The sequence below is a fragment of the Alligator mississippiensis genome, chromosome 4, assembly GCF_030867095.1.
Source record: "Alligator mississippiensis isolate rAllMis1 chromosome 4, rAllMis1, whole genome shotgun sequence".
NCBI lineage: Eukaryota > Metazoa > Chordata > Crocodylia > Alligatoridae > Alligator > Alligator mississippiensis.
This window is the reverse complement of record NC_081827.1, coordinates 129,410,987-129,438,022: the sequence shown is the minus strand read 5'-3', so window position 1 is coordinate 129,438,022 and position 27,036 is coordinate 129,410,987. Positions and strand designations below refer to the sequence as shown.

Below are 27,036 nucleotides of genomic sequence, written 5' to 3'. Positions count from 1 at the left end.
TCATTTGGGAATGTTATGTAGAAATACCCCTCTGCAGCATAAGGTGTGACTCCACTAAGAGGCACTGTTGACAAAGCTACGGCAGCATGGCTATAGCAGCAGAAGCTCTGTAATGTAGACCAGCCCCATCTATGCAAGCAAAATATGCCAGGGGTGTGGACCAAGTCAGTGCTGAATATTTTAATACTGTGCAATGTCTTAAAGATCTGATTCTAATGCTTTTAAAATGGGTGAGACCATCCACCAGGATGCAGTGGTTGGATTCCATCATGATAGATGGGGATTGAACCAGGAGGTAACTATTCTGGTGGTGGGGGTGGGGGCTGGTTAACCCAGAAGAACTTGGGTAATAGGAACACTGTTGTGGGCACAGAAAAGAACCACAATAAGCCAGACACCCATACAGAGAAGCAGTCCAATCTTGCATGCTTATGCAAGGTTTACAATATCAAGTTGTGCTCACATTACATGCAATGAAAATATCAACTGTTCTAGTTAAACTAATTTTACCTATATCACTATTTAATCACAGTAAGAGCACTCACACAAGGATTTGTACGTTTGAACAACCGTAAAGCAATAAAAAATCATGGCTCAGGTCCCTGAAAAATAATAATAATGTTTCCATCTACCTTCCACATTGCTTGCCTGTTAGCATGCACTTACCACAGACTAGAATTTTTTTATTTTTATTTTTTAATGAGAAAGGCCCAAGTCAACCCCCTACCTTTGGGGTCTGAACTTTTAAGGAACAAACCTCCATTGTGAGACTTGTGGTCAAGCCATGAGAGTTGGCAACTGATTTAAACACCAGAAGATTAAAAAATAGTGCTGTTTTTTTCACACAAACAAAGCTGTTAGACTGGAAGCACCTCACAGTAACTCTCCCAGTGCCATGCTAACAGGGCACTGAAGGAGTAACCAGGATCCTTAGAATCTAGAATAATGTAGGTTAATGATACTGCCTTTACCCAGTATAGCTTAGTACCATGGTTCTTGACCACGGTGCTGTGGCACCCTGAGTGCCTTGAAATCCTTTCAAGGATGCCATACAATGTTGTCATCAGCAATCCCTCAATTCAAGGATGATCTCTACCGCAACTCATTGATAACTGATAAGCCTTGAAGTGACTTAAGAGTCCCATCCTTGAGCCACGGACCTGCCCACAGAAGTTGCAAGTCTTTCTGCAGGGGATAGTAGGCTGTAGGCTGGGATTTCTCTCCTTTTTTTCCTCCATTCTTTCTCTTCTTCAAGGGCAAAACACTTTACCTTGAAACAGGCTGCTGCTTGGTTGAGGTTACAGCACCATTGAAATTGGTCAGCAGCCAATTGGTCAGGACTCATCCTGTCCTACTTCCAGCTCAGCTCTTGATGTTGGCATCCATTTTCTTGAGGTATGCTTTTAATGTGTCTTTGTAGCATTTCCTCTGGCCACTGCAAGATCTCAGGCTGTTGGGAGTAGAACACTTGTTTTGGAAGTCGAGACTTAGGCATGTGTACGTTTGATCCAGTGAAGTCAGTGCTTGAGGATCACCGACTCAATGCTGGTGACGCTTGCTTCAGCAAGGATGCTGGTGTTTGTGGAGCAATCTCTCCATTAGATATGGAAGATTTTCCAGAGGCATCATTGGTGATACTTTTCCAGTCTCTTGAGATGATGATGGTAGGTCTCCCTGGTTTTATATCTGTAGAGGAGAGTGAGGATGATGACTGCATTATAGACCAGGACCTTGGTGTTTTTCCAGAGAATAAGGACGCACCAAAGCAATTTCCCAAAGGAGGCACTTGCGCGCTGGATCCTGCATTGGATCTCCTCCTCAGTGTTCACTCTCTGAGAAAGGTGGCTACGGAGGTAGGGGAAGTGGTAAACCGCCTCTAGGGTCTTTCCCTTGATGGTGACTGGGGAAGTTACGTTCATGGCCTGGGGCAGGCTGCTGGAGCACTTTATCCTTCTCAGTGTTAAACATGTTAGTATGCTTAGGTATGCTGGCACACCCTGAGCTCTATTAGCTGTGCCAACACAAGCCACCAGAGAAACCCAGAGGAATCCACAGTGCTGAAAACAGGCTGGCCTGCAGTGGGCTGAGTGTTTTGCCACAGAAGAATGGCTATTATTGTAGGCAAACAACCAGTGAAAACTCACAGGGGAGGCATGTCAAGTCTATTCGAGAGTACCAGGAGTCCAAAAAGAAAGGCGGAGAACTCTGGCTTGGTACCTATGAGCAGGTGCCAGAGAGTGAGACATTTGCCTGAATCATAGAAAACGGGGGTTGGCAGGGACCCCAGGAGGTCATCTAGTCCAATGATTCTCAACCTTTTTTGTACCAGGACATATTTATAAAATCAGTGGCAACTTTCCACCCTGTGCCCCTCACTCCTGACCCACTGCCCCCCCGCCCCTCAGTGTGAGGGGTTGGGGGTGGCATTGTGGGGCCCCAAACAGCCCCTTGCATGCTGGAAGGGGAAAGCCACAGTTTCCCACGTGTTTCTCCTTTAAAGGAAAATCCATTTTCAAAGTTTGTTTATGGCCTTTTCATCTATTCTTTTGGGTTTCAACCCAGGGGTTGAGAAACATTGATCTAGTTCAACCCCCTGCTCAAAGCAGGACTATCCACAACTAGATCACTACACTTTGGGAACATGAAAAACTTAGCTCTTTCATATATATATATGAAAGCATATATATATGAAAGCATAGCACAATACCACTTCTATCTCAGTTAGAGGGGCATGTTCTTTTCACTTTAGTCAGTAGCATTATACTAACTATAAAGTTTTGCTGGCATAGCTGTGTTAGGCAGGAATGCGACTAGATCACATCCCTTGGCCAACTTTTAAATATATGTAAAAGAAAGAGCTAAGTTTTTCACGTTCCCAAAGCGTAGTTCCTGAACAACACCAAAAATCATGAGAGCTGGCAATGCTGCAGGGTCTTCCAAGGATGGAGCTCCTACCACCTCCCTGGCTAACCCGTCCCAGTGCTTCACTACCCTCCTGAGAAAGTTTTCCTTCATATCTACCCCAAACTTCCCATCTGCTCTCCCCAGGGGTCCCGAGAAGAAAGGCGGGGGACACCCTAGGCTTGACAGCTAGGAGCGGGCGCCAAGGAGGGAGGGGTGGGGGCTGCCTGCAGGCCCCGCAAGCGCGAGCGCGCTGCAAGGCGGGCAACGGCCCCACTGCGCCCTAAGGGCCCATCCTACCCCCTGCACCACAGGCGCTGGGCCGGGCGAGGAGGCGGGGAGGAAGGCGGAGGGAGCGGGTGGCGGGCGGAAGTGGCAGCCTGCGCCTGCCCGTAGCACGGGTAGAAATGGGGCCGGGCGGCGCCGGGGTGGCAGTGTGGGGATGGCCGTGCGGCGTCATGGGGCTGGTGCGGGTGCTGCTGTTGTGGGCACTCGCGTGCCGCGGGGGCACCCTGTTCGTTTCCGGGGCAGGTAAGGCGGCTGGGGGGACCCGGGCACCCCGCCTGCTGCTGGGGCTGTCACGGGGAGAATCACGCGTGTCACGGCTCAGTCATGTGTGCCGCGAACCAGCCCCAGCCCGCACTGGGAGATCTTGCCTGGGTTCCCCCGGCCTCTGGTGTTATGCATGTCCCTCCAGGGGCTGGCACCTCGCCCCCCTGGTGCCACCTTGCAAGAAGACAGTGATCTTAGAACAAAGGTGGAGGAGCCAAGATGCTGTTGTGAGCAGCTTGGCGTGCGAAAGGAAGCTTTGGATCAGCCTCTCCATAGTCTGGGGGGTGGGGGCAAGCATGGGGAAAATGCTAGCCAGCAAATCTAGGATACCTGGTGTGTGAGATCTTGATTCCCTGGGAGCTTTCGATCAGTTCCTCTGTAGCTGTGGCTGGCCTGAGAGAGGCAAAAATGCTAGCTGACAAATCAGAAATACAAAACTCTTGGTTCCTCAGTGATACCATGCACTGGGGCTGGTCCCTGCTTCCAGCTCAGCTTGCCCTTTTGAAAGAATGGAGGTGGTGGGAAGTAGCTTTTTAAGCAAGGTCTAGAATTAATTGCATAGTGTTGATGGCCAGTGCTAACACACAGACTCCTCTGAACCAGAGGACAGGCCTGGTTGAGTTGGATTGTCTCTAAAGCAATTGTTTCTAGCTGTTTTTGGCACAAGGCACCCCTTGGAAAATGCCAGCTCCTAGTTTTCAATCCTTTCTTGGCTATGGAAAAATGATACAGGGATTTTTTCTGTTGCAAAAAAACCCACAAACAAACAAACAAACAGAAAAAACCAAACCAACAGAACAAAACAACACCCTTCCCAAAAAACACAGACCACAGCAGGTCAGAACTTTTCTTTTTTTTTTTTTTAACACTGGAGTCTTGTTTGAAATCATTCCATGTATTTTAGTTTGGATAGCGGTGATCCTGCCTCAGGTGGGGAGTTGGGCTAAATGATTTCCGCAGGTCCCTTCTAGCCCTACTTCTCTCTCATTCTCTATGCTTTTGTGAATCACGTTTGCACACTTACCAGTGCTAATGTTGCATGAAATCCTGTGGCACCCCTTAAAGGATCTCAAGGCACGCCATAGCACCCTGGCTGAAAATTATTGTTCTTAAAATTAACATTTGTTTTAGGGCGGTGATTCTTAGCGAGGCTGTCCCAGCATCCTGGTGTGCTTTGAGATGCTTTAAACGGGTGATGGACAATATTAGGTTAGGTGTGAAAACCCCTATCCAGGAATTCACAACATAAGCCCAGCGATTTCAAATTGGAATCCATAGTGCATTTCTGACCTGTTGTGCTCTTTCTGATTTCATAGATTTCATAGAAATTAGGGCTGGAAGGGACCTCGGAAGATCATTGAGTCCAACCCCCTGCCCAAAGGGCAGGAAGTCAGCTGGGGTCATAGGATCCCAGCAAGATAAGCATCCAGTTTGCTCTTGAAGGTGTTCAATGTAGGCGCTTGAACCACCTCCGGTGGCAGGCTGTTCCAGACCTTGGGGGCTTGGACAGTAAAGAAATTCTTCCTTATGTCCAGCCTGAAACGGTCTTGTAGTAGTTTATGACCGTTTGACCTAGTCGTCATCCCTTGGGGCGCTCTGGTGAACAAACGTTCCCCCAGATACTGGTGGTCACCCCTGATAAATTCATAGGTGGCCATCAGATCACCCCTGAGCCTGCGCTTTTCCAGGCTAAAGAGCCCTGTGGCTCTCAGCCTGTCATCGTAGGGTCTTGCTGAGTTCTTTGCAATAGAAGAATTGCTTTATTAATAAAGGTTTAAGACTCATTTGCCTGGTAGGTATAGTGTTGGTGGCTGGGGGGTGTAGGGTGGGCTTTTTCTTTTCTTAAACTGCTACAGCATTGATCCTGGCTTCATAGTCATGAGTACTTTTTAAACTGTTGCATTGGCAGGCATGTGTTCTAAATAGGATTGGGTATTTGATCAAATAAAGTTTGGTCAATTGACCAGTCATATCGATCAAAAACTGTATTTAAAAATTGCCAATAGGTCCAAATAATACACAGAAAAAGCACAACTTTTGCATTAAGAAATGTGTCAAAATGTTAAAATCATTTCTATTAAGAAAACTACAACAAATGTAGGTTGTGTTTTGGTTTTATGTTTGTTTTGTTTTTTAAAATTGCTCTAATCTTTGACTGGTCAAAAAAAATGTGCAGTCAATTGACGACGGTTGACCAGTCTGGCTTGCCAATCCTAGTTCTAAACTCCTGGCTCTCAAAAGTACTTCCAGAACTGTTTAGCAGTGTTCTCACTGGAACCATGCAACTGCCTACGAAGGTTAGAGTCTGATTTCAGTCATGGCCGTGTAGACTTGAGGCAATGCCACCTAAATCATTAGTTGGCTCTTGGTATATATAGTTTTAACTCCTCTTCTTGTAACAAAGTTACTCCAATTCTGTGCTGGTATTTTCAGGATGAAATATGGTTCTGCATCTGTAGTTGCATGTTCTGGTCTTCTGTAAATACCAAAAAGCTACTTCATTTTTGTTGTTTTTAATCTAGTTTTGATAGAAAAGTCATATTTAATGGATGTTCCGGTTTGTATCGGCGTGGTGGTTTCTGAATTCACCTTTCTTATTTCTTTGCCTCAAACCTTGCTTATAGGTTCAACATGAAAAGTGTTATGTTTTTTCTAGCCCTTGATACAGTATATGTAACTGAAGCTGAGTACCAAATGTTACCTAAATAACCTTGTCTGCCTATGTCCTTGGACCAACAGGGCTACAACCTACACCCCTGAAATGCTTCAGAAAGATATATAGATATATATATATATAAAAGGATCAGTCCGTCTTGGAGGACGTCAGGTCAGTGGTTTAAGGGGATGTTGTTTGGCCCAGCATCTCTTACACCATTCTCTGCTTGTGTACTGTAGGGACAAGAGAGATACAAGAAGTTTCCCACCATCAAAAAGCCAGAGGGAAATCCTGCATCAGTGTCTCTTTTTACAAAAGTAGGATTGGAGTATTGTAGCCACAATGGTCCAGGAAATATCTGAAAAGGAAGGGTTTTTTATTTTGTTTTGTTTTTTTGGCAATATATCCATCTTAATGGACAACTGTATAGTTGGGAGAACTGTTGTACAACCTTTTGGGCATCAAGTGTCCTTCCTAACATATATATGGAGTTGGCTTAATGCAAAAAGCCTTCTCAAACTTTCAACCAGCTCTGCATCTTGTAGAACATCCAACCCATGTCTAACAACCCATTGCCACCCTCCACCCCAAAATAAAACTGAAGTCTAATTATCTTTTCTAACAGTCTACTGGCCAGTGGGCATTATGCCTTGTATTAACAACACATCAAGGTTTACAGGGCTTTCTTCAGCTCTTTAAAGCTACCTGACCTTCTGTGTAAAAGAGGTTAGGTGAGTAAAACTTGTGTCCTTGGCAGTTCATGCCAAGAGGCTTGAGTCTATCTAGTTTCTTTTTATTACCACTTGTAATCCCTGCTGCATCTTTAACTCTTCACTATGCCACTCCTAGGTAAGTCTAATCATCTGATGCATGAGACTTCAGGCTCTTGTATTCCAGCGAGATGTTGCTCTCGAGTGGAAAAGCACAGTTGCCTCATTTGACACATAATCAATCTATCCTGCAGTTGAACTGAGTTTGTAGTATAGACAGGGTCCAGCAGTGCCCTTTTATTAAAGATAAAGCTTGGCACGGCTTAGAGTTGTCCTATTTATGTGATGCAGATAGAGCCTGGGGAAAGAGTTGAAGTTCTGTTATAGTTCGAGTGAAGAAAAGAGGCCTTTCAGCGGTTTATTTAAATGCAGGAAATGATTGACATAAGGAAACGCTGCCACTTAAAAGGGTTCTCAGTCTAGATAACTTTCAAGACTTGCAGAGGTGTTCTGGCACTTCAGAGGCTAAGGCCTTTCTACATAGGCCCTCCAGTTACTGAAATGAAATGGACCTTTTCTTGCTTTCGTTTGGTTTCTTTTGTGAAAACAAGTTATGTGACTGTAGGGGAGATCCCCTTGCTGCCACTGCTGCAGAATGTTACTGGTTAACTTGTCTAGGCTTCTTGTGACCATGTACTGAGGAAACAAATCTGCATCTATGTAATGAAGGGGCTTATGCAGCCTGCTTTGTAAGCCATGCCAGAAGCTGCTTTGAAGCTCTGATTGGTATTCTTCCCTCCTAAAAGAAGGGTGTCTGAGTGCCTAGCTGCACTTGGACCTTCTCTAATTTAGAGAGGTTAATGGATATGTGTGCATGTTTACATGTAGCACTTAATTGTTGGCTAATCCTGGTTGGAGGGATATTGTCTGCAAGTAGTTAACTTGTGTTTTGAGGATATGAAGCTGTACCTACAAAAGGTCTAAGCCAGGAGCGGGCAACCAGCCCACAGCATCACTAAAAAAAATTAGAAAATTAATATTTATCTGTCCTTGGTTCCTGTCAAAAAATGACAGGAGCCAGGGGCAGTGGGAACCAGGGGAAGCCCCGGCCGGCTCCTGCAACAGCAGGGCCTGCCCAGCCCCCCTAGCCAGAAGCCCCAGGGGCTTCTGGCCTGGGACCATGTGGCTGCACCGGCACCGGAAACTCAGGTAAGTGGTGGGGGAAGGGCAAGGGAGGACTGTGGGCAGGGAAGGAGTTGGTGCTGAGCATGGGGGAAAAGCAGTCCCTCCCCCATCCCATTTCCAGTGCTCCCTGCTGCAGCCGCTCACAGCCCACACGGGGCTGTTCTGAGCAGGCACAGGCAGCCCCACATGGGCTGTGAGCAGCTGCAGTGTGGGGTGCCAACCATGGGTCAGGGGAGGGGCTGCTTTTCCCCACCCTCAGCACCAGCTTGTAATCTGCTCCTGCTGCCAGCCTGGGCCCTGCTCTGGCTCTGGGCTCGCCCATTGGGGCTGCCTGGTGCGGAAGAAAGGCCCGCCCCTTGCTTGCTGCGGTGGGCAGTGTTTGCTGCTGCTGCCTGCCCAGAGTTTGCATGCTGGGCAACAGAGTCAGCAGTGGCAAACACTCCCCAGCGTGGCAAGCAGGGGGGCTGCTTTCTTCTGTTCCAAGCAGCTGTTCCTACCATAGCACGCCCTTAACAGGTGACCCTGGAGCGAGCGCAGGGCCCAGACTGGCAGCAGGGGCGGGTTACAAGCTGGTGCTGAGTGCAGCGTGGAAAAGCGGCCCCTTGCCTGCCCTGTGGCCGGTGCCCCGTGCTACAGCCGCTCGCAGCCCACGTGGGGGCTTTTCCCTGAACTCAGCAGCAGCTCCTTCCCTGCCAGCGAGCAGGGAGTCAGGGCTGTGTGCTGGCCCCTGCCTGTACTGTGGAGCTGGGAGGGCACTGTGGGTGTGGGAGTCAGTGGGAACACAAGGCCCATACTGGTGTCCTAGGACTAGCGTTGGCTGGGCCCAGAGCAGAGCTGCAGGAGTACAGGGTCCCGGCCAGCAGGGGCTGTATGGCACTGGGCCAGCTCCCCCCTCCCCCTGTTTAATTATTTCTTCCTTTTTCTTTAAAGTATTGTAAACTAAGCAGTTCACAAACCTCCTAGTCTAAAGAAAAATTAGTCAAAGGCTTCTCCTAATTACTTGTGTATGAGCTATTGAGGCTTAATAGCTAATAAATATTGCATTTAGTGTGTGTATTAGGGGTACACCCAGAGATTTTTTTTGGGACTGATGCCAATTATTTAAGGAGGCATATCGGTGGATACCAGTCCGGTTTCTGATACAGCTGCCTCCAGCTGGTAAGTCTAGTGTGGTGGAAGGGGCATGGGGGGGGGCAGATAAATGCCTCCGCAGTAAGGGAGGGGGCAGGGGCAGATGCTGCCCAGGCGGCGGTGGGGCTAGAGCTACAGCTTGTTGGGGTGGGGGTGGGAAGGTGGCTCCCACCACTGCTTGCACCATGGGGGAGGCGGGGAGAGGGATGCATGTGTCCCCTGGATCTATGCAGGGTGGGGTGGGCTGCAGCCAGGGCTGCACAGTGCTCTTCTCAGTGGGGGCTGGGCTTGGAGCAGGTGCCAGTAGCGCTAGGCAGATGCTGCACCCACCCCAAATTTTGCTGCCAGTCCACTCCTAGCACAGCCCTGGCTTGATGCCCCACCTCCACCCACATGCTGGGAAGAGCCACGGCTGCACCGGGCAGCTGGCAGCGGTGGCACTGGGAGTAGAGGCAAAACTTGGGGTGGGTGGATGCAGCATCTTCCCAGTGCCACTGGCACCTGCTCAAAGCCCAGCCCCCGCTGAGAGGAGTCCCACACAGCCCCAGCTGTTGCCTGCCCTGCTCCACGGAGATCTGGGAACACGTCGTGTATTGTCGTCTTTCTCCCCCCATCCCCCTGGTGCACTCCTGTGGTGCAAGTAGTGGCAGGAGCTGCCTCCCCCATGAGCTGAGGCTCTGGCCCCCACCTCACCCTGCCTGGGCAGTGCCTTCTCCTGCCCCCTCCCTCACCATGGGGAGCATTGATCTGCCCACCCATGCCCCTTCCCTCTTCCCCCTTCCACCACCCTGGACTTACCAGCTGGAGGCAGCTCTCCACACTGCTGGCTCTGCTCCTCGCTGCCTGAGTGCTGCGCTGCGGCTGTGCGCAACACTTATTGTGCCAATATCTGATGCAGACAGTTTTCTTTATATTGGTACCAATCCGATATTGGACCGATGCATCTGTGCACCTCTAGTGTATATAGTTACTTCATGTCTGAGTGTATCAATTGTGCTCCACAATTGAAATCACTCATTATGAGGGAGGAGAAGCACAATCCTTATAATGTGCACTTTGGTCCATTAAACTACTCTGTGCAAGGTCTCAAGCTGTACATAGCAGCGTGCTGAGAATAATACAGTGGTGCTCAACTTTTCAGCCTTTTGAGCCAGACCCCACATGGGGTCAGTGCACTGTGTGGATCTCATGCTGTATGGGTCATGCTGTCTGACCCACAGGGTTCCTCCTGGGTCCAGAGATCTAGCAGCAGGTAAGCAGCAATTAATGCTGCCACTGCTCCCTTACTATCTAATTCTTGGACCCATGGGGAGCCCAGGAGGCCAGATGACGTGGCTGTACAGGCTGGGGATTGGGTATCCCTGATCTAATAGAATGTGGGGTTTTCCATGTTCTGGTTTAGTGCCGTAATTGTAAGGGGTATTGGTTGTAGCTGTGTTGGTCCAAGGACATAGACACACAAGGTTCTTTGGGTAAATCTGATATCTTTTATTGTATGTGAAAGCTTGCAAAGAGGAATTTTTTCAGCTGTTTGAGTTGGCCTAATAAAAGATATCAGATTTACCCAAAGATCCTTTGTCTGTAATTGTAAGGCTAACTCTTTTCTTAGTCCAAGCAGCTTTACCAGTGGCCTACAAATATTACTCTAGGTAATCTGTCGTGGCATTTCTCTTCTGTGACAAGTGTGCCATTGCATTTCATCTTAATTCCCTCAGTATCCTGCTGCTTGTGTTTTAAAAGGAGCACTGCTGAGTCTGGTGCAGGCACCCAGCCTACCTTAAGATACCACCCTGTGGAAAATGCACCAGTTTTCAGTACTAGTAGCCAAAAGGGAATTAAAGCTTAGAGGCTACTACATAGCAGCTGCCTGATCAGTAAGCAATGTAGTTCCCCATAGGAGCTGTGATACCAGAAGATGTTGAAACCCAGCTCAAGGAAGAGGAGTTGTGGGCTGTGTGAGGTCAGTAGCCAGGCCTCCTCAGTGTCCCAGACCATACTACCTGAGGACTGTAAGCAGGAAACGTGTAAGGAACCTGAGCTTCCTCCCATGAGCTTCCCTGTAGGAAGAGAACAGTGGTCTGGAAATGTGTTTTGTGTTTTTTGTGCGTTCATGAAAACAGCATGTTGTTGCCTGCTGTTTTAATAGGCTTGTACCCAAAGCTAGTCGATCTGCAGTTGAAAAGACTTGTGAACGCAGCCTGATGCATAAGCAGTTTTGTTGGATAGTCTGTCCATTTTGATCCATGTCATTATTTTAATATAACAACAAAAACAGATGCTGACATCTGACTGTTTCCTTGACAGTCAACTCCAAACCAACTCCCATTCAGTGCGTGACAGGCTAGCTGGCAGTGACCTAGCCCAGGGGTTTTGAAAGGGCAAAAGATGATTGGAGGACTTGGGATTCCCTTTCCTCACCAATCAGGCCCCAGAGACTCGCCCCTCATGTCCCCTCATTGGCCCCTTGGGTCACCTGGAGGGGGAGTAAAAGGGGCAGCACAGCTGACTTGGGGAAGAGACCAGCGAGGGACCACGAGGAAGGAGCTTCAAAGAGCTGGCAAGAGCTGAGCCAGCAGGGCAGAAGCAGTTGCCCCAGAAGAGCCTGAAGGAGCAGGACCTGTAGGCACCAGTTGGACCCTCAGCAGCACGGCATGTGGCTGGCAGGAGAGGCTTCCTGCTGGGCTCCAGGATCCCCTATGAGAGGCTGTGGCTAGCAGGAGAGGCTTCCCGCTTTAGCAAGGATCCGAGCAGCGACCTGAGGGGTTCCCAGCTCGGCTTCCAGCTCCTCCAGTTGGAGATCAGGCAGCTCGACATGAGGCCAGGGCTCCAGGAAGGTCAAGACCCCTAGCAGCTTGAAGTAGTACCAGCACTAGTGGCGGTGTGGCAGTGTTCCTACCTACCACATGGGAGATCCAAGTTCAAGTCCTAGCTTTGGTGATCTGGGGTGTGAGAGCTAACAAGGAGAAATTCTTCTTGCAGTGGAAAGGGGCCATTGTGTTTTCTCCCTTTCCAGGTACCTAGGCCCTATATTTCTTTGTCCTTTGACATTTTATATTTTGTGCCTTTTTATATTTCCCCAACCAGTATTGTTAGCTCTGCTGTTTGTGTTTTATATTTTGTTAACCCTGTCTTTTGCCAATGAGTGTAAGTGTCTAACCTTTGTTGAATCCTGCCCGTTGGGTCATTGTAGTGTCCACTATACCCCCCTGATTTATGCCTGTTATGTTCCCAGTATTGTTTCCTCATTAAAAGGTATATGGTTAAGTCCCCAGTAGTGGTCTGGCTCTGCTCTATAGGGGGAGGAGAGTCCCTACACCTCCCACAGCGCTTGTGCACCTGCTTTGATCCCTTCAATTGGAGAGGGTGTACCTTTGGGAGTACCTCCCAGGTTACAAGTGTTTGCATTATTTCTATGTTGCAAATCTGGCTTTAAATGCCTAGACTGTCCTGTGTGGGCTGCTCCAGAATATTGAGCTTATCCTCTTAAAATTGTTTGGGCTGTTCCAGCATATTGAGTTCATTATCCTCTTTAAAATTCTTTGGGCTTATTTTAAATGACCGCTTAACTTGATTAGCCTTAAATTAAGTAGAAATATTTGTGTCATGATTGTAACAGATATAAAGTGCCCCCTTGCTCAATATGTATGCAGACTGCCTAGACAACAGTAAGAACTGGAGTTAGAGCTAATATATCTTCATCTACGCTGCAGTGTGGTATTGCTGCATACAGTTAATTTCTTAATGGAAACTGGACTGCACAGACATTGCTGAGGTACTTTTGGTCAGGTTATGACTAGTGGTGGAAAAAATCAAGCTTGACATACAGACTTTATGGGCATTTTGCACAAATAGTATTTACAAAATGTCAAATACTCAGAACTTGACGTGGAGTCACTTAAAACAAGCGTAGAAACAGCTTAGGCTTCCTTATTTTCTACTGTGAAAGGTAGTCTCTGCTCACTCGAAGTGAATGAAACAAGGGAGTTAGGTGGCATAGCAAGGAAATGGGCTATAAGCACTCTACCAAAATGCAAGGAAACCGTCTCTGCCCATGATCCTGCAGTGAGCTCTGCAGGTAAACTCCTGCCCCATCAGTCCAGAGCAAAGCAAGGGCTCCCAGAGAGACAAGAAGAGGGATGCAACATCTTGTGATCACTTTTTGGCATGCACCTACTCTGGCAACTTTGTTCTACACTAGAATCTGTTATACTCCTATTTTAATATTAATGGCTATCAGGCAAGCAAATACAAATTATACTTGCTCCTGTGCCTACCTTTTACTCTGCTTTGTTAATCTTTAGCTCCCTCTCTAAATGTTCTGTGTAATTGTTTTGCCCCATTTGTTCATTTTTTGTCTTTGGGCTACAAGTTGAATTTTATTTGGTAATGACCAGAACCAACTGAGACAAAAGAGCCAAAAAATGCCCTCGAAGCAAGGTGGAGAATGGAATAAATAGTTCTGGAGACTGAGTCTAAATAACCAAGATGATTATTTCCTGAGAAGTTTTCCTGCTTGACTTGTTGAGTGGATGTGGTACAAGTCAAGAGTGCTGGGTACTACTAGTCCCACCTCTCCCACTGACCTGCAGAATGAATTTGGGCAAACCACTTACTATGTTCCACTGTTTCAGCCTTCCTCCATGCTCCCATTCTTGCTTGCATACATTTGACATTCCCAAAGATGAAGAATTCCTCTTTACTATGTGTAGCCATAGTATCTACTGCAGTTAGGAGACCTGGCCATTGGACCCTAGTCGCTACCATGATATTCATTACGTTTAGGAAAGCTTGCATCCTAGTAGCCCATGCAGGGTAGTGATCTGTGGATGGAGGACTTCAATACTGAATATGGTTATCATGATGACCAGTTTCACCAATATCAAATTCTCAAAAACTTCTAAGGCAGACAAGGTTCTTGAGGTAAATTTTTTATTAGACCAACTAAAATTGTTGGAAAAAATATTGTTTGCAAGCTGTTGGGTACAAGCACCTTTTTCAGGCAGAGGAAACATCACCTGCCTATGTCCTTAGATCAACACAGCTATAACCAACACCCATAAACTTCGAAGTGTATTTTTAAATTCAGTTCATGAAAACAATTGTTTATGCTTCTTCCTCCACCTTCCACATATGATACCTAACTGAGAACTTGTGAAAGGTGAGGAACTGACAGAATAGGTATTTACGCCCACTTTCCCCCTCCCCCCCCAACCTCTCCCAACTCCTTTGTTCTTGTAAGTACTGAATAAAAGCCAGTAATGCTTCACAAATGACCACTTAAAACCTACTTGAGGCCTACTTATTGGGATGTGAACTTCCTGATGATCTGTAGGGAGCTTCAGAATCCTTGTATTGCCAACCTTGCCAGTTCGCTGCTTTCTTTATTGAACCTCAGACCTCTGTTCTGGAAAATCCCCAAACAGTAGGGAAAACTCCAATTATTTCCTACACTGTGCCTTTTTATGCAAATTGCTGCAGGCCAAAATGAGTGTGACTGACAGACTGTAAAGTATCATGACCATGTGTTGACAGAATATGCTTCAACCGTGAATATTAAAAAATCTCTTAATGTCAAAGCCTCAGGGTAGTGTACAAAGGGAAGAACTGCATTGTATTCCATCAAAGCTAGGATTGAACCATGCATCCTCTTGCTCTAAGAAATTCAGACTAACAGACGATACTTCTTTAGGAAATTGTGTATCTGAGTTACTTGGAGTTCTTTTCCCCCTAACATAAAACGTATTTCCCTTCCATAAATTACTATGCTGTGGTAATCTGGTCTCTCCCTGCCTAATTGCTTTCTTCTCTCTCGAAAAGATCTCCTTTTCTAACACCTCTGGCCCAGGGAGCAGAAACTTCTTCTAAAGAAATATTATTAATGTAGGCTCTTTCTGCTGAAGACTTCTGTAGGGTATTCATTTAAACTTCAGTCCTTAACGGCAACTCCCTTGAAAGAAGTATCCTTCTTGGATATAGTAGTTTGCTAATCTTGGCAAATAGCAGGGTTACACTGCATCATGCAGAAAGAAACTTTCACTTTTGATAGAACCAACAGGGAGATTAAATTAATAAGTGTTAATATTTTGCTTAATGGGGTGTAGGTTGTAGCCATGTTGGTCTAAGGACATAGGCAGACAAGTTTCTTCAGGTAAATCTGATATCTGAGTTGGTTTAATAAAAGATAGTTGGAAAATTCTTCTTAGCAAGCTTTCGGATTTAAATACCCTTTGTCAGGCTGAGGAAGCGTCTGTGGTTGGTGTGCTCTTTGTTCCATCCATGCAGGTAGAGTAGTAGTGAACCTTGCAATTGGAAAAGGAGTAGGAGTTGTTGCCTGAAAGGAAATACAGAGGGGAGAGCATAGATTCATAGATGTTAGGGTCGGAAGGGACCTCAATAGATCATCGAGTCCGACCCCCTGCATAAGCAGGAAAGAGTGCTGGGTCTAGATGACCCCAGCTAGATGCTTATCTAACCTCCTCTTGAAGACCTCCAGGGCAGGGGAGAGCACCACCTCCCTTGGGAGCCCGTTCCAGACCTTAGCCACTCGAACTGTGAAGAAGTTCTCCCTAATGTCCAATCTAAATCTGCTGTCTGCTAGCTTGTGTCCATTATTTCTTGTAACCCCTGGGGGCGCCTTGGTGAATAAATACTCACCAATTCCCTTCTGTGCCCCCTTGATGAACTTATAGGCAGCCACAAGGTCGCCTCTCAACCTTCTCTTGCGGAGGCTGAAAAGGTCCAGTTGCTCTAGTCTCTCCTCGTAGGGCTTGGTCTGCAGGCCCTTAACCATACGAGTGGCCCTTCTCTGGACCCTCTCCAGGTTATCCGCATCCCTCTTGAAGTGCAGCGCCCAGAATTGCACGCAGTACTCCAGCTGCGGTCTGACCAGCGCCCAATAGAGGGGAAGTATCACCTCCTTGGATCTATTCGTCATGCATCTGCTGATGCACGATAAAGTGCCATTGGCTTTTCTGATGGCTTCGTCACACTGCCGACTCATGTTCATCTTGGAGTCCACTAGGATTCCAAGATCCCTTTCCACTTCCGTGCCACCCAGCAGGTCATTCCCTAGGCTGTAGGTGTGCTGGACATTTTTCCTCCCTAGGTGCAGCACTTTGCATTTCTCTTTGTTGAACTGCATTCTCTTGTTTTCTGCCCACTTGTCCAACCTGTCCAGGTCTGCTTGCAGCTGTTCCCTGCCCTCCGGCGTGTCCACATCTCCCCATAGCTTTGTGTCATCTGCAAACTTGGACAGAGTACATTTCACTCCCTCGTCCAAGTTGCTGATGAAGATATTAAAGAGTATCAGTCCCAGGACCGAGCCCTGCGGGACCCCACTGCCCACACCCTTCCAGGTCAAACCGACCCATCCACCACGACTCTCTGGGTGCGACCCTCCAGCCAATTCGCCACCCACCGGACTGTGTAGTCATCCAAGTCGCAGCCTCTTGACTTGTTCACCAGTATGGGGTGGGATACCGTATTGAAGGCCTTCCTGAAGTCTAAGTATACGACATCCACCCCTCCTTCTGTGTCCAGGCATTTTGTAACCCTGGTAATAAAAAGAGATGGGATTAGTCAGGCACGATCTGCCTGCTACGAACCCGTGCTGGTTTCCCCTCAGCATAATTTGCCCTGCCGGGCTCTCGCAAATGTGAGCCTTGATAATTTTTTCAAAGACTTTGCCAAGGATGGAGGTGAGACTGACTGGCCTATAGTTGCCTGGGTCCTCCTTCCTCCCCTTCTTGAAGATGGGGACCACATTGGCCCTTTTCCAGTCCTCCGGGACTTTGCCCATGCGCCACGAGCGTTCAAGTATTCCCGCCAGTGGCTCTGCAGTGATGTCGGCCAGTGCCTTCAGCACCCTCGGATGGAGCTCACATGGAGCTTTACATGGAGCATGTAAAGAAAAGAACAGGAAAAGAGGCTATAACTGAGAAAAGTGAGCCTGTTTTCCAGTGAGTGGTGCTGAATATACCAGTAAGATATCCCTCTCATCCAGGAAGAGCACACACCAACTGCAGGTACTTCCTCAGCCTGATGAAGGGTATTTTTACCCAAAAGCCTGCTAAGAAGAATTTTTCCAACTATTTGAGTTGGTCTAATAAGATATCAGATTTACTCGTAGACCCTTTTATTCAAGAATTTCTGTTGTACCACTTGTTGATGTGAAACTATTGAGCTGAGAGCAGTATGGAATACCAGGACCTGGCCCACAAACCATAAAGAGAACTGGAACTTGGCCTTCTCCACAGACTGAGTTTGTAAATTTGTACAAACTCCACTTCCCACCTTCCCAAGATGAAAAGACAGGCTAACTACGTGTGGGTATGTGGAATTAAAAAAGGGCCAATTAGATGAATCACTCTGGAACTCTGCTCTGTGTTTTGGTTAAATTTTGCAAGTCCAATCACAAATAGAGGCCTGGCAACACCTTAAATCTTTCTGAAGTAAGGTACTCTGTGAAATGGCTTTTCTACAACAGCTCCCTGCAGGGAGAAGCACTTATTCTGGAAAACTGGTGTCCATATCTGGCTTTACTTGTGAATGAATAGTCACATATACCTTCAAACTATTCATCCCAAAACAGCTTTCATGTATACACATGCCTTTAAACTTGTTCGAGCATGCCACCTCAGTATGTTTATTTGGTATGAATAAGCATCTGGTAAGAATGAAGCTGTGTGAAAGTAGTTTATGGGGAGAGCAGGAATGTACCACTCAGCTTTTTAGCTGTTGCTGAAAAGTGGTTTGTTAGCTAGAGTGACTCAAGAAAGCTGTGACTGTTTAAAGATGGAGACTGAGGTCTGTAAGAAGAAAAAGGCATTCTTTGAAGACTTTGTAAGACTTGACCTTATTTGGGCAAAACGGGGCTACTGTTGCAATGAACCAGGTCATCTGAAAGCATATTTTAGATGCAGCTATTTATCAAATGCTGGTGGGACTAAGTCCCACCAGTGACTTGCATATGTAAATTGTACTGGATAAAGACATGCTTGTTTCTCCTGAATGTCTGTGCCCAGAATCCAGCCTTGGTATAGAGGTGCCACTGCAGCTGTCCAGAGTGTGAGACCTTCTCTATGGTCACGTATCCACTAACTTCTCCAGGGTTTTAAGAGGCTGCCAGACCTTGTGAAGGGGTCTAACTATGGATGTATATTCTGTGAGGGCAGGGTGAAGCTAGGAGAGCACTGTCCTTCAGTTTGATGCAATTTGCTGCTGTTTTGCTTTTTTTTTTTTTTTTTTTTTTTTTTGATCATGGGGGCGGGGGACGACAAAGGGGTGGGGGAGGCAGAGTGGCCGAGGTAGAATTGGTTGCAGAGAAAAGATGGAAGCAAGTAGCTCTAAGAAGAGATTTGTAGAGATAGGCAAACGGGATGGAGTGTGTGCTGTGGAAGCAGGGTATCATTTTGTCTCTGCTGGGAAACTCCTGTAGCTCATGAACGCTTTTCACTAGTGCTGTTCCTTCAGCAGTACCACCCTCCAACAGTTATAGGGCATAATGGACAATGTCAGCACTTTCTCTGTGAGGAAGTAGGTTGTGTATGTGCTTGTGCATGATAAGGTGGATGTTTGTTGGATTGCTTCATGTTTAGGGGGATCTTTTGATATGGGCTGCACATCTTGGTTTCAAACTGATAGCGGCCAAACCACATAGTCTTTTGTATACTTTTTTAGTTTCAGCTGCAGCAGAAGTATGAGAAGAGGGAAGAGACCCAGGGTTACTTGCAGGATTTCAGAATAGCTGTTGCATGCTGATTTCTCAATAGGAGCCTAGCAGGCTTTTTATAAAGTAATGAAGGTTCTGGGATACTTGCCTTAAGAGATGCTACCCAGGTTTCTAGCTCTGCTCTCCTCTTTCCTGACCACTACCTCCTTTTCTCCCTGCCCCCAAGAAAAGCTTCTCTGATCAAATAATATCGTATGTGCCCTTCCCTCTGCTGAATTCTTAACTGTGTCTACAATAAGTCTCAGATCACAGGCACCAAGGAGAGAAAATTGGTTGCACCAAAATGGCTGAGTGGAGAGATGAAAACTGTTTGCCTTTCCTAGGAAACCTTGGGTGACACCCTGGGTCTGTGGATGTCTCTATAGCAAAACTTGGATGGAGCTTGGTCTTAAACTGTCTTGAGGCAGTGCGCTAACTAGTCAATGCACTGTCTTGGCTAGGACAGCAGGTTTGCTACTTGCTGTTATCTTGGCTATCAATGCTATCTCTCTTGTATTTACTCTGTGTTGAGTGCTGCTGGCCCTTAATTGCACTGGCTGGTTGCTCAGGACTTGGAACTGGAATGGTGGTGGTGGTGGTTTTTGTGTCTGTTAAACTAGACTTCTTAGTGAGGACAACTCTCCTCCACTTTGCATGCCAGGCTTTATTAAATTGTGTCTTCTTAAGGTGCAGAGCTTTGTGTAGCTGACTGACATTGCTGTCATCAGATGAAAAAGAATATTTCTGGCCCTTCTGAACTTCAAATCTTCAATCTACCTAACTATACAGTAAAAAAGACTTCTGTCTGTTTGAATACAGGTCTTCTTGAGATGTCTCTGGGAAAGTTTAGAAATGTCCTGCTTAATGAGACTAACCCAGTGGAAGCTGTAATAAGGAACATTGCAAGCAACGTGACTCTCATTATTTTTCAAGCTCATGCCCAGCAAAAAGATGTCACAGTATCCTTTGACAAGGTGGGTTTGAAGTGCAGCGTCCTGTGTGCATGTTAACTGTCACCTCTCATTAGGGGAGGAAGAGTAGCAATTAACTCTGGGACAAAGGGTGTTTTATCATTGCTGGAGAGAGCTGACCTTGAGCATTTGTGTGCATCTGTGTGCGCACACTGGTTTAGTCCTGAAAAACAATGGGAATCTTCCCTTGTGTAGTCTCTCTTGGCTGCTTTATTTCACAAGGAAGAAATATCAAGGCACTTGCTGTTAGTGTTGATGAGTTTTGTCTTGTGTTCTCATGAAAAATGCAGTATCTCATTTGGCTGTGGTGTCCTCTGTTTCCTAGATGTTTGTATTTATAGTAGAAACAGACTCTTGGTTTTTGCAATTTGCCTCTTTTTATAAGGTTCTTGTACAAAAGCCAAATGACAGTTGAATCTTTGCTGCTGTTACTGGATGTATTATCAACTCTAGGGTTTGACGGAATTAACTTCTGAAGCTTAAACGGTCCCCAATTCTTCCATGAACACTTAATTTATTATTTTAACTTCTAATGCAACAAGAATGTGCATTTATAGGGTGTGACGCAGTGCTACTGGGTTGGATCATCTGAAATTGAGGTGCTGTGTTGCAATGAGGATGTAAGTGGTTCCTGAAACAAAATGTACCTACAGTTTAGTTTCCATGTATTCCATTGCGTGGTGGTGGTGGTGGTTGTTGTTGGTTTGTTTTTTTTTAACCTAAACAAAATGGTGTTGCTTTTCAAGGTGAAAATAAAGCAGTTGCTGGCTTAAGAGCTGACTTCATTGTTTGCAATATGCAGATCAGTAATATGTATAGCCCACATATGTGCGACTTCAAGAATGGGCTCCCTTTGCTCTGTCTTTGTGCTTTAAGTGCTGACATGCATTCAACTTGCTGTTTCTGATTTTTGTTAGTTTCCCTCTACAAATAACTCTGCAACTGGAGCAGACAGAGGGTTAATTTCCATCCTTCATCCTCAACAGAGCGTATGTACGTGGTACCTACAGTCTCTTGAAGCTAACCAAGTGTTCAGCACAGCTGTTTCTATCCCTTATACAGCAAGAGGTACTGTTCTTAATGCATTCTCTTCATGGGGTAGCAACAGGAGTTGAGGTACAGATCATTCTTTAGAAGGCCATATATAGTGCATTCTATTCGGGGTATAATGAATATACACAGATTTGCCAAATGCCAGAAATCTTAGCTTTGGCAACTCATTCTACCAAGGTTGATGCTGATGCTTAACTGACTTACTAAACTTCTGAGCATGCAATCCACCTGATTGTGGAGCCTGCTGTACAGATCCTATCAATTTAAAGCTCCAGTCATGCAGACCACTATGCAAGTCTAGTCCTCTTAACTTCAGTGTTCCCACTGCATGTTGTAGGATCTGAGTCTTGGACTTCAGGTTTTTTGGAGACCTGAACATTAGGGCTGTAATAAGAGATGAATTTCAAAGCAGTAGTGAAAATGCTGCCTGGGGGAATGGGAAGAAAAGAGATGCTACAGCTCATAGTTCTCGTGTTTGTTTTTTAGACCCTATCCCTGGAGGCTGCAATCTTGAATTCAACTTGGAAGTTGATCCTAATATTTATTTGGAGTATAATTTAGTTGACACTCGCATCAAGTTTGCTCCAGCTAACCTGGGATCTACCAGGTGCGTGTGGCGTCAGTACATAACAAATGGTCTTCCTCATACTCCATCTGGGCAAGGCTATAAATGCTTCATAAATTCTAATGGAAGGGCTGTGGGCTTGACTTCTAGCAACAATTTCTTACCTCAGTAAAAGAACTAAAGTAAATGAGAGCAGAAAACAATACTTAGTGGAGTCCCAAATCTCTCTTCCTCCTATATGAAGGAAGGAAGTGAGGGGGTAAAATACTTGTAGCTCACCAGGATAAATGATTATTGGGATGATCAGTCTTTTTCCTGTGGTAAATGGCTATCATGTGCCAGAAATGGCGGTATTATAATATACGTAGAGCAACTCCTTACTTTATTACCATGAAAGCAGGGTACTTGTCTTCCTTAATATGCTTATCACCTGAAGTCCTAATCTTTCAAGTAATGGATTACTCTGGATAGTGGGTGGTAAAGATAGGGCCTGTTGAATTTTGTGCCTTTGTTGAAGCAGGAGCCTTCCCCAAATCTTTTCTAAAGCTGCATGCACTGGGTTCAGAGAACTGAATGGACCCTACTTGAGTTAATCTGTAGATTAAAATAAAAATAATATAATGGCAGAATTGTTTCAGCTGTTGCAATAACTTGGAAACATAGTATGAACATTACTTCCAATGACTTGCAGGACTTGTTAGTCATAAACAAGCTCCAGAGTAGTAACACAGTCTTACTTGCCTGTAGAAATGCACAGTGAAATACAATCCTTTCCCGATGTTACAAGTTGTCACTGTAATTTGGTGATAGATTGAAGTGCAAATTTTTCATCTAGAATTTCTCTCTAAAGAACCCCAAGTACCCCAAACTTTTAATGAAGTCCAGGCTGGGATCTAAATTTGAAGTACCAGTTTTTCAGACCTAGTATTCTGTTTCTTTCCACTGAATACCACCTCCATATCTGGAGTCTTGAGGCACTCTTTTTTTTTTTTCTGTGCTCTGGGGGTGGACTGGTGCCTTAAAGCTGCTCCAAGAGCTACTCTAATTAGTGCCGCAGTGTCTCGTGTATCAGCGTCTCCATGCTTCAAAATGGTGGTGGGGTGCTTGAAGTAAAGCTCGTTGAGCAAGCTTTAGTTCAAGTGCCCCTGCTGCCATTTTCAAGTGCAGGGATGCTGATATATGAGACGTGAGAGGCTGCTCTGACGTGCTGGAATTGCAGTGCATCGGAGCAGCCTCTACGCTCGTGTACAGGCACCTTTTAGTTTGTCTGTAGCCAGTAGAATCTTTTTTTTTTTTTTTTAATTCCAGAGGCGAGAGTCCTCCTTCTTGTGATTCTGGTACTGGACAGAACTCTAGATGGCGACTACACTATGATATTTATCAGTATTTCTTGCCAGAGAATGATCTTTCAGAAATAACACTCATGAGCCACCTACGGAAGATGTCAGAGGTGAAGAGCATCAAAGCTAATGGCATGAAAGTAAGTTTTGCCAAATGTTGCTGGCAAGTCAAACTATGGTTGCTCTGGCTCCAGATTCCTGCAGAGGGGTAAATGGATGAGCAGAGTGATGTGCTGAAGCTACAGGCTCCTCTGCATTTGGATTCTTTTGCTACTTGTCTATATTCTGTGGTAGGTCCCAAGTCTTGGCTCCCTGGCTTTTAAATTGCCCCATGTGCAACTCATCTGGCATTTTAAAACCTGCAGGGCTGTGACCTGGTATGGGGATAGCTTCCCCAGCCCTGTGCCTGGCCAGAGACCTTGCAATCCCTGCTTTCACCACCCATCTGGGCAGTGGAGGTGGCCCTCCTTAAAGCCTGGGGACTGGGCTTCAGGGCTGTTTGCCTGAGGCTCACTTCTTGATCTCCCATGGCTGCAAGGCTGCTTCCTGCCCTCCTCTGTGCCACCTGTCCGTTGACTGGCTGGGGAGGCAGGGGTGGAACTCTCCTGGGCTGGAATCATGCCAGGGCTCCAGCCCCAAACCTGCTGCACCTTTCCAGGTTCCTATGGCAGGAATGGCCCTGGGGCTGCAGGAGGGTTCCTGCCACAAGAGAATGCTCCTCCTGCTTCCCTCCTACTTTGCTGCCATCCCCTAATCAATCATTTGATTGGTGGGATAGTGGCCAGGGTCCCCACAGTTTTACCTGACAACTTGTCTCTGGCCAGAGTGTTGGGGGAGCCCTGCTTTCCATCAGGTTGGATGGACATTTCTCTGGCAAGGACAATTTGGATCAGGAGCAGGGAAATCTTCCTCACGGGTACCCCATCTAGTATCTTATGGAAGAGCCAGATTTTCTATAGTGATTGATCTCTTGAATATCTGTGCAGCTCTCTTTGCCTGGAGAAGGGTTTTTATCCAGACAAATGGAACATCTGTACATGGCTATAGTCTTCCCTCTGCATTTTTAAGCACTATTGGAGTCTATGCTCAACAGAACTATGGTAGGGTTTTATTTGACAGATGTGGCAAACATTCTTGCTCAGTGGCATGCAGTCAAGGGAGGAAATAGGAAGACCTCTTTGCAGAATAATAAAAGTAACCCTCAACTGATGGAAGTGTTTGTTTGTTTGTTTGTTTGTTTGTTTGTTTGTTTCAGATGATTACCTTAACAACTAATGACAAAACTGATGCTTACTTTTCCTCACTTCCTGGACAAGGTGTCATCTACAACATCATTGTTTGGGATCCACTCTGGAATACCTCTGCTGCATATGTACCTGCTCATACATATGCTTGCAGCCTTGCTACCCTAGTGGATAACTGTCTTTCTCCCAGTAAGTCAAATAAGTTTTTGTACCAGTTCATATATACTCCCACTTTGGGAAAGTCCCAAGATCTGAGCTAGGACTTCTGTGTATGATGGCAGCCTTGCAGGATACCATCAGATATTTTAGTCCCTGCCCCTCAGGAATTCTTTGCTGATCAAGTGGAGGTGGTGACCTCAAAGATCGCACATGTGTGGCACAGAAATGCACACATAGCACTCATTGTCTGGCTCTCAGCTTGACAACTTGTTCTTGTGGTTAGCCTATGTTCTTAGTCTTGTACATCAACAGTAACATGGTCAACAACTGTGACACATGGGCCAAAAAGGGGAGAGAATCCAGCTTGCTCCTATAACTGCACTACCTGGCAGGGTGACCAGGAATAAAGGTATTCAATATTGCCAATCTGATTAAATGACTCCATGTAAGGAGTGAATCTCTTGAGTAAGAAGGTAGCGTCTTTACACAACTATTCCTCTGATCATAACTGTTGACACGGGAGGGTGACAGCAGAAAAATGAGGCCTAATTCTCCAGTGCCTCAGCAAATTTTGAGCTTAGTTGCTGTGTGAAGTACATTGATTCTAAGGGGAAAGCATAGGTACCATTTAAATTCCAATAGTGTCTTGCATCTACCTTACAAGGGCACCAGTTTTGCCCAAACGGAAATGCAGTGCAGAGTAGAGCCTATTGTTTTTTACGTTAATCTTGGCACACGAATATACTTTTTTCCTACACACTGTAACTTAAACAGCCGAGGTCATTCAGCCAAAGCATTCTGCAGTTTGTGGAGGTAAGAAAGTCTGTCTAGGGCTTTTCATGACCATTAAGAGAATCTGCTAAACTAGCTTCCTTCCTTTAAATCATTAAACACAAGAATATAACACACAAACATCTAGAAAGTTCCCTCAAACTATTCCAAGCTAATAAGGAAGCTTACAGAAAGCAGAATTTCCTTCTGTATAAAGAGCTTTTTGTCTCAGTAGAGGGGAGTTATGGTGATATACTTATTTAACACATGACAGGGGTAAGTCTCCTGAATGGCTGCTTATGCCATAACCTTGTTAGGCATAAGCAAGTATAAACAGTATAGTTCAGTATGGCTGTGGCTTGCCATGCAGTCTAGTTTCCAAAACTGGAAGGCTATCTAGATGGTAAAAGCTATCAATACCTTGCTAGCATAAGAATTTGTATTCATTTTAAATTATATGTAAACTTGTACAGCTTAAAGCTAGGAGCTCTAGAGCTCTATTTCAGAGTTTCAATTCTGTTACTAATGCAATGGGTAGAAAAACCCACAGTCTGAGTTTTGGCACTGCTCAACTGCTACAAGTGCTGTGCTGGTCAAAAGTATCAATAGGGTCTTGTCCATCTGAACAGTCAATACTTGGTATCAACAGTGAGTTCTTGGCCTTGTTTGTGTAATCAAACAAGTTTTTAAAAGTAAAAAAATCATCTTACCTGTTCATTTGTTTCCTTATAGCCAAACTCCCTACCAAAATATTCTTCACCATTCTTGCTGTCCTTGGCCTCTTCATTTGTTTCTTTGGACACGAGTTCTGGAAAACAGGTACTGTTTTTGGCTTGTGTGTGTTGAACAGAGTCAAGATTTCATGGGTGTCAACTACATAACTCACAAGCCTGGTCCATCTTAACTATGAATTGCTGCATACATCACAGCGAGGTCTCTATTCTAAATAACCATTCTACTGAGATGATCATTTGTGTGCACTAAAACTCTGGCCTTGAGTATTAACAGAGCAGGAAGTTGAAACTAGTGGGAGAGGGGCTAGGATACCTGTTGTAGACTAGCTGAATTTTTTTTTTTAGTCTTTTGTAGGAGTGAGTTCATTTGCCACTGCCATATACTTGAAAACCTGATTTTTCTTCCCCTTCCTATCCACCCCTCCCATCCAAGTGTCTGCACATTGCTTAATGGGGATCCCAGTTAATAGGTTTTGGTTTCTTCAACTGTTCTTGAAGTAGGTATAGTGTAGAAGGCTGTGTGAAAGCAAGCTAAACTACTCTCTCTTTTTTTTATGTTTCTACTTCAGACTTGTTCTACATGGGCTTCATCTTCATGGGATTATTTTTCTTTGTATTAATTACAAGAGTGACTAACCTTGGTTATGATGGTGAGTAAAGACAAACTTGCAGTTTTTTGGAAGGGGTGAGGGGAAGAATATGATCATGTTCTGAAAATCCTATTGAAATCCATGGGGATTAGCAGGGTCTCCACTTACAAAGGGAAAAGGGGGTGGGGACTAGTTGTGCGTGCATGCATGCATCCAGACTTGTTTGCCATCTCCTAGGAAACATGCAAGGCCACTGAACTGAGTCTTAATGGTTATTGCCTAAGCGGTTCCAAATAACACAGAAATAACTGTCATTTCACAACCTGAAACCATATCTGTTACTGTTTAACTGCAGGACACCAGAAGCTTAAATTTCGATTCAAATTTTAGAACTTTGGAAGATAATGGAAAAATTGCAACATTTCCCCTCTTCCCCCTGCCCCCCCTTCCTTTTAGTCACCAGGCCACCCTTCTTTATTGTAGTGGATTGGGCCTCGGGATCTGGGGCTAATTGCTGGCTCTGGTTCAGACTTCCTTTTTCAATCTGGTTGCATGTGGCCAGGCCATAGTATCTGAATGGTAGAAGAGCCTACCTCCCTTTTAATCAAGCTTTTCATATCGCCTGTAAAATGAGGTCTATATTTTCTTTGCTTATGCCTCCGAAGAGCTTACTCTTTATTTATAGAATCTAGAATAGGGCAGCCTTGATGCAGGAGGTGGGGAAACCTAAGTCAATGGTTCTCAACCTCTTTAGCCTCAAGATAC

The 27,036-nt window shown here is 45.6% G+C and overlaps 1 protein-coding gene and 1 long non-coding RNA gene across 3 annotated transcripts in view; one reads left to right on the top strand and one right to left on the bottom strand.

Moving 5' to 3' along the window:
* Positions 1-401: 401 nt before the first annotated feature.
* LOC132250200 (uncharacterized) lies at positions 402-4,041 on the bottom strand. The gene is made up of 2 exons (XR_009461836.1): positions 3,784-4,041; positions 402-1,686 (listed from the first exon to the last, which is right to left on the bottom strand). It is a non-coding gene; the product is annotated as an uncharacterized LOC132250200 (long non-coding RNA).
* Positions 3,291-27,036, top strand: part of TM7SF3 (transmembrane 7 superfamily member 3) — a 30,572-nt gene continuing 6,826 nt past the window's right edge. The window contains exons 1-8 of one of the 2 annotated variants that reach the window (XM_019498349.2): positions 3,291-3,432; positions 19,664-19,818; positions 20,802-20,883; positions 21,355-21,475; positions 22,742-22,913; positions 24,029-24,206; positions 25,680-25,766; positions 26,251-26,331. In XM_019498349.2, coding sequence (XP_019353894.1) covers positions 3,309-3,432; positions 19,664-19,818; positions 20,802-20,883; positions 21,355-21,475; positions 22,742-22,913; positions 24,029-24,206; positions 25,680-25,766; positions 26,251-26,331 — 1,000 coding nt within the window. In that variant the 5' untranslated portion in view covers positions 3,291-3,308. Of the gene's footprint in view, positions 3,433-19,663; positions 19,819-20,732; positions 20,884-21,354; positions 21,476-22,741; positions 22,914-24,028; positions 24,207-25,679; positions 25,767-26,250; positions 26,332-27,036 lie in introns of both variants that reach the window. The other variant, XM_006272887.4, reaches the window with a different exon arrangement.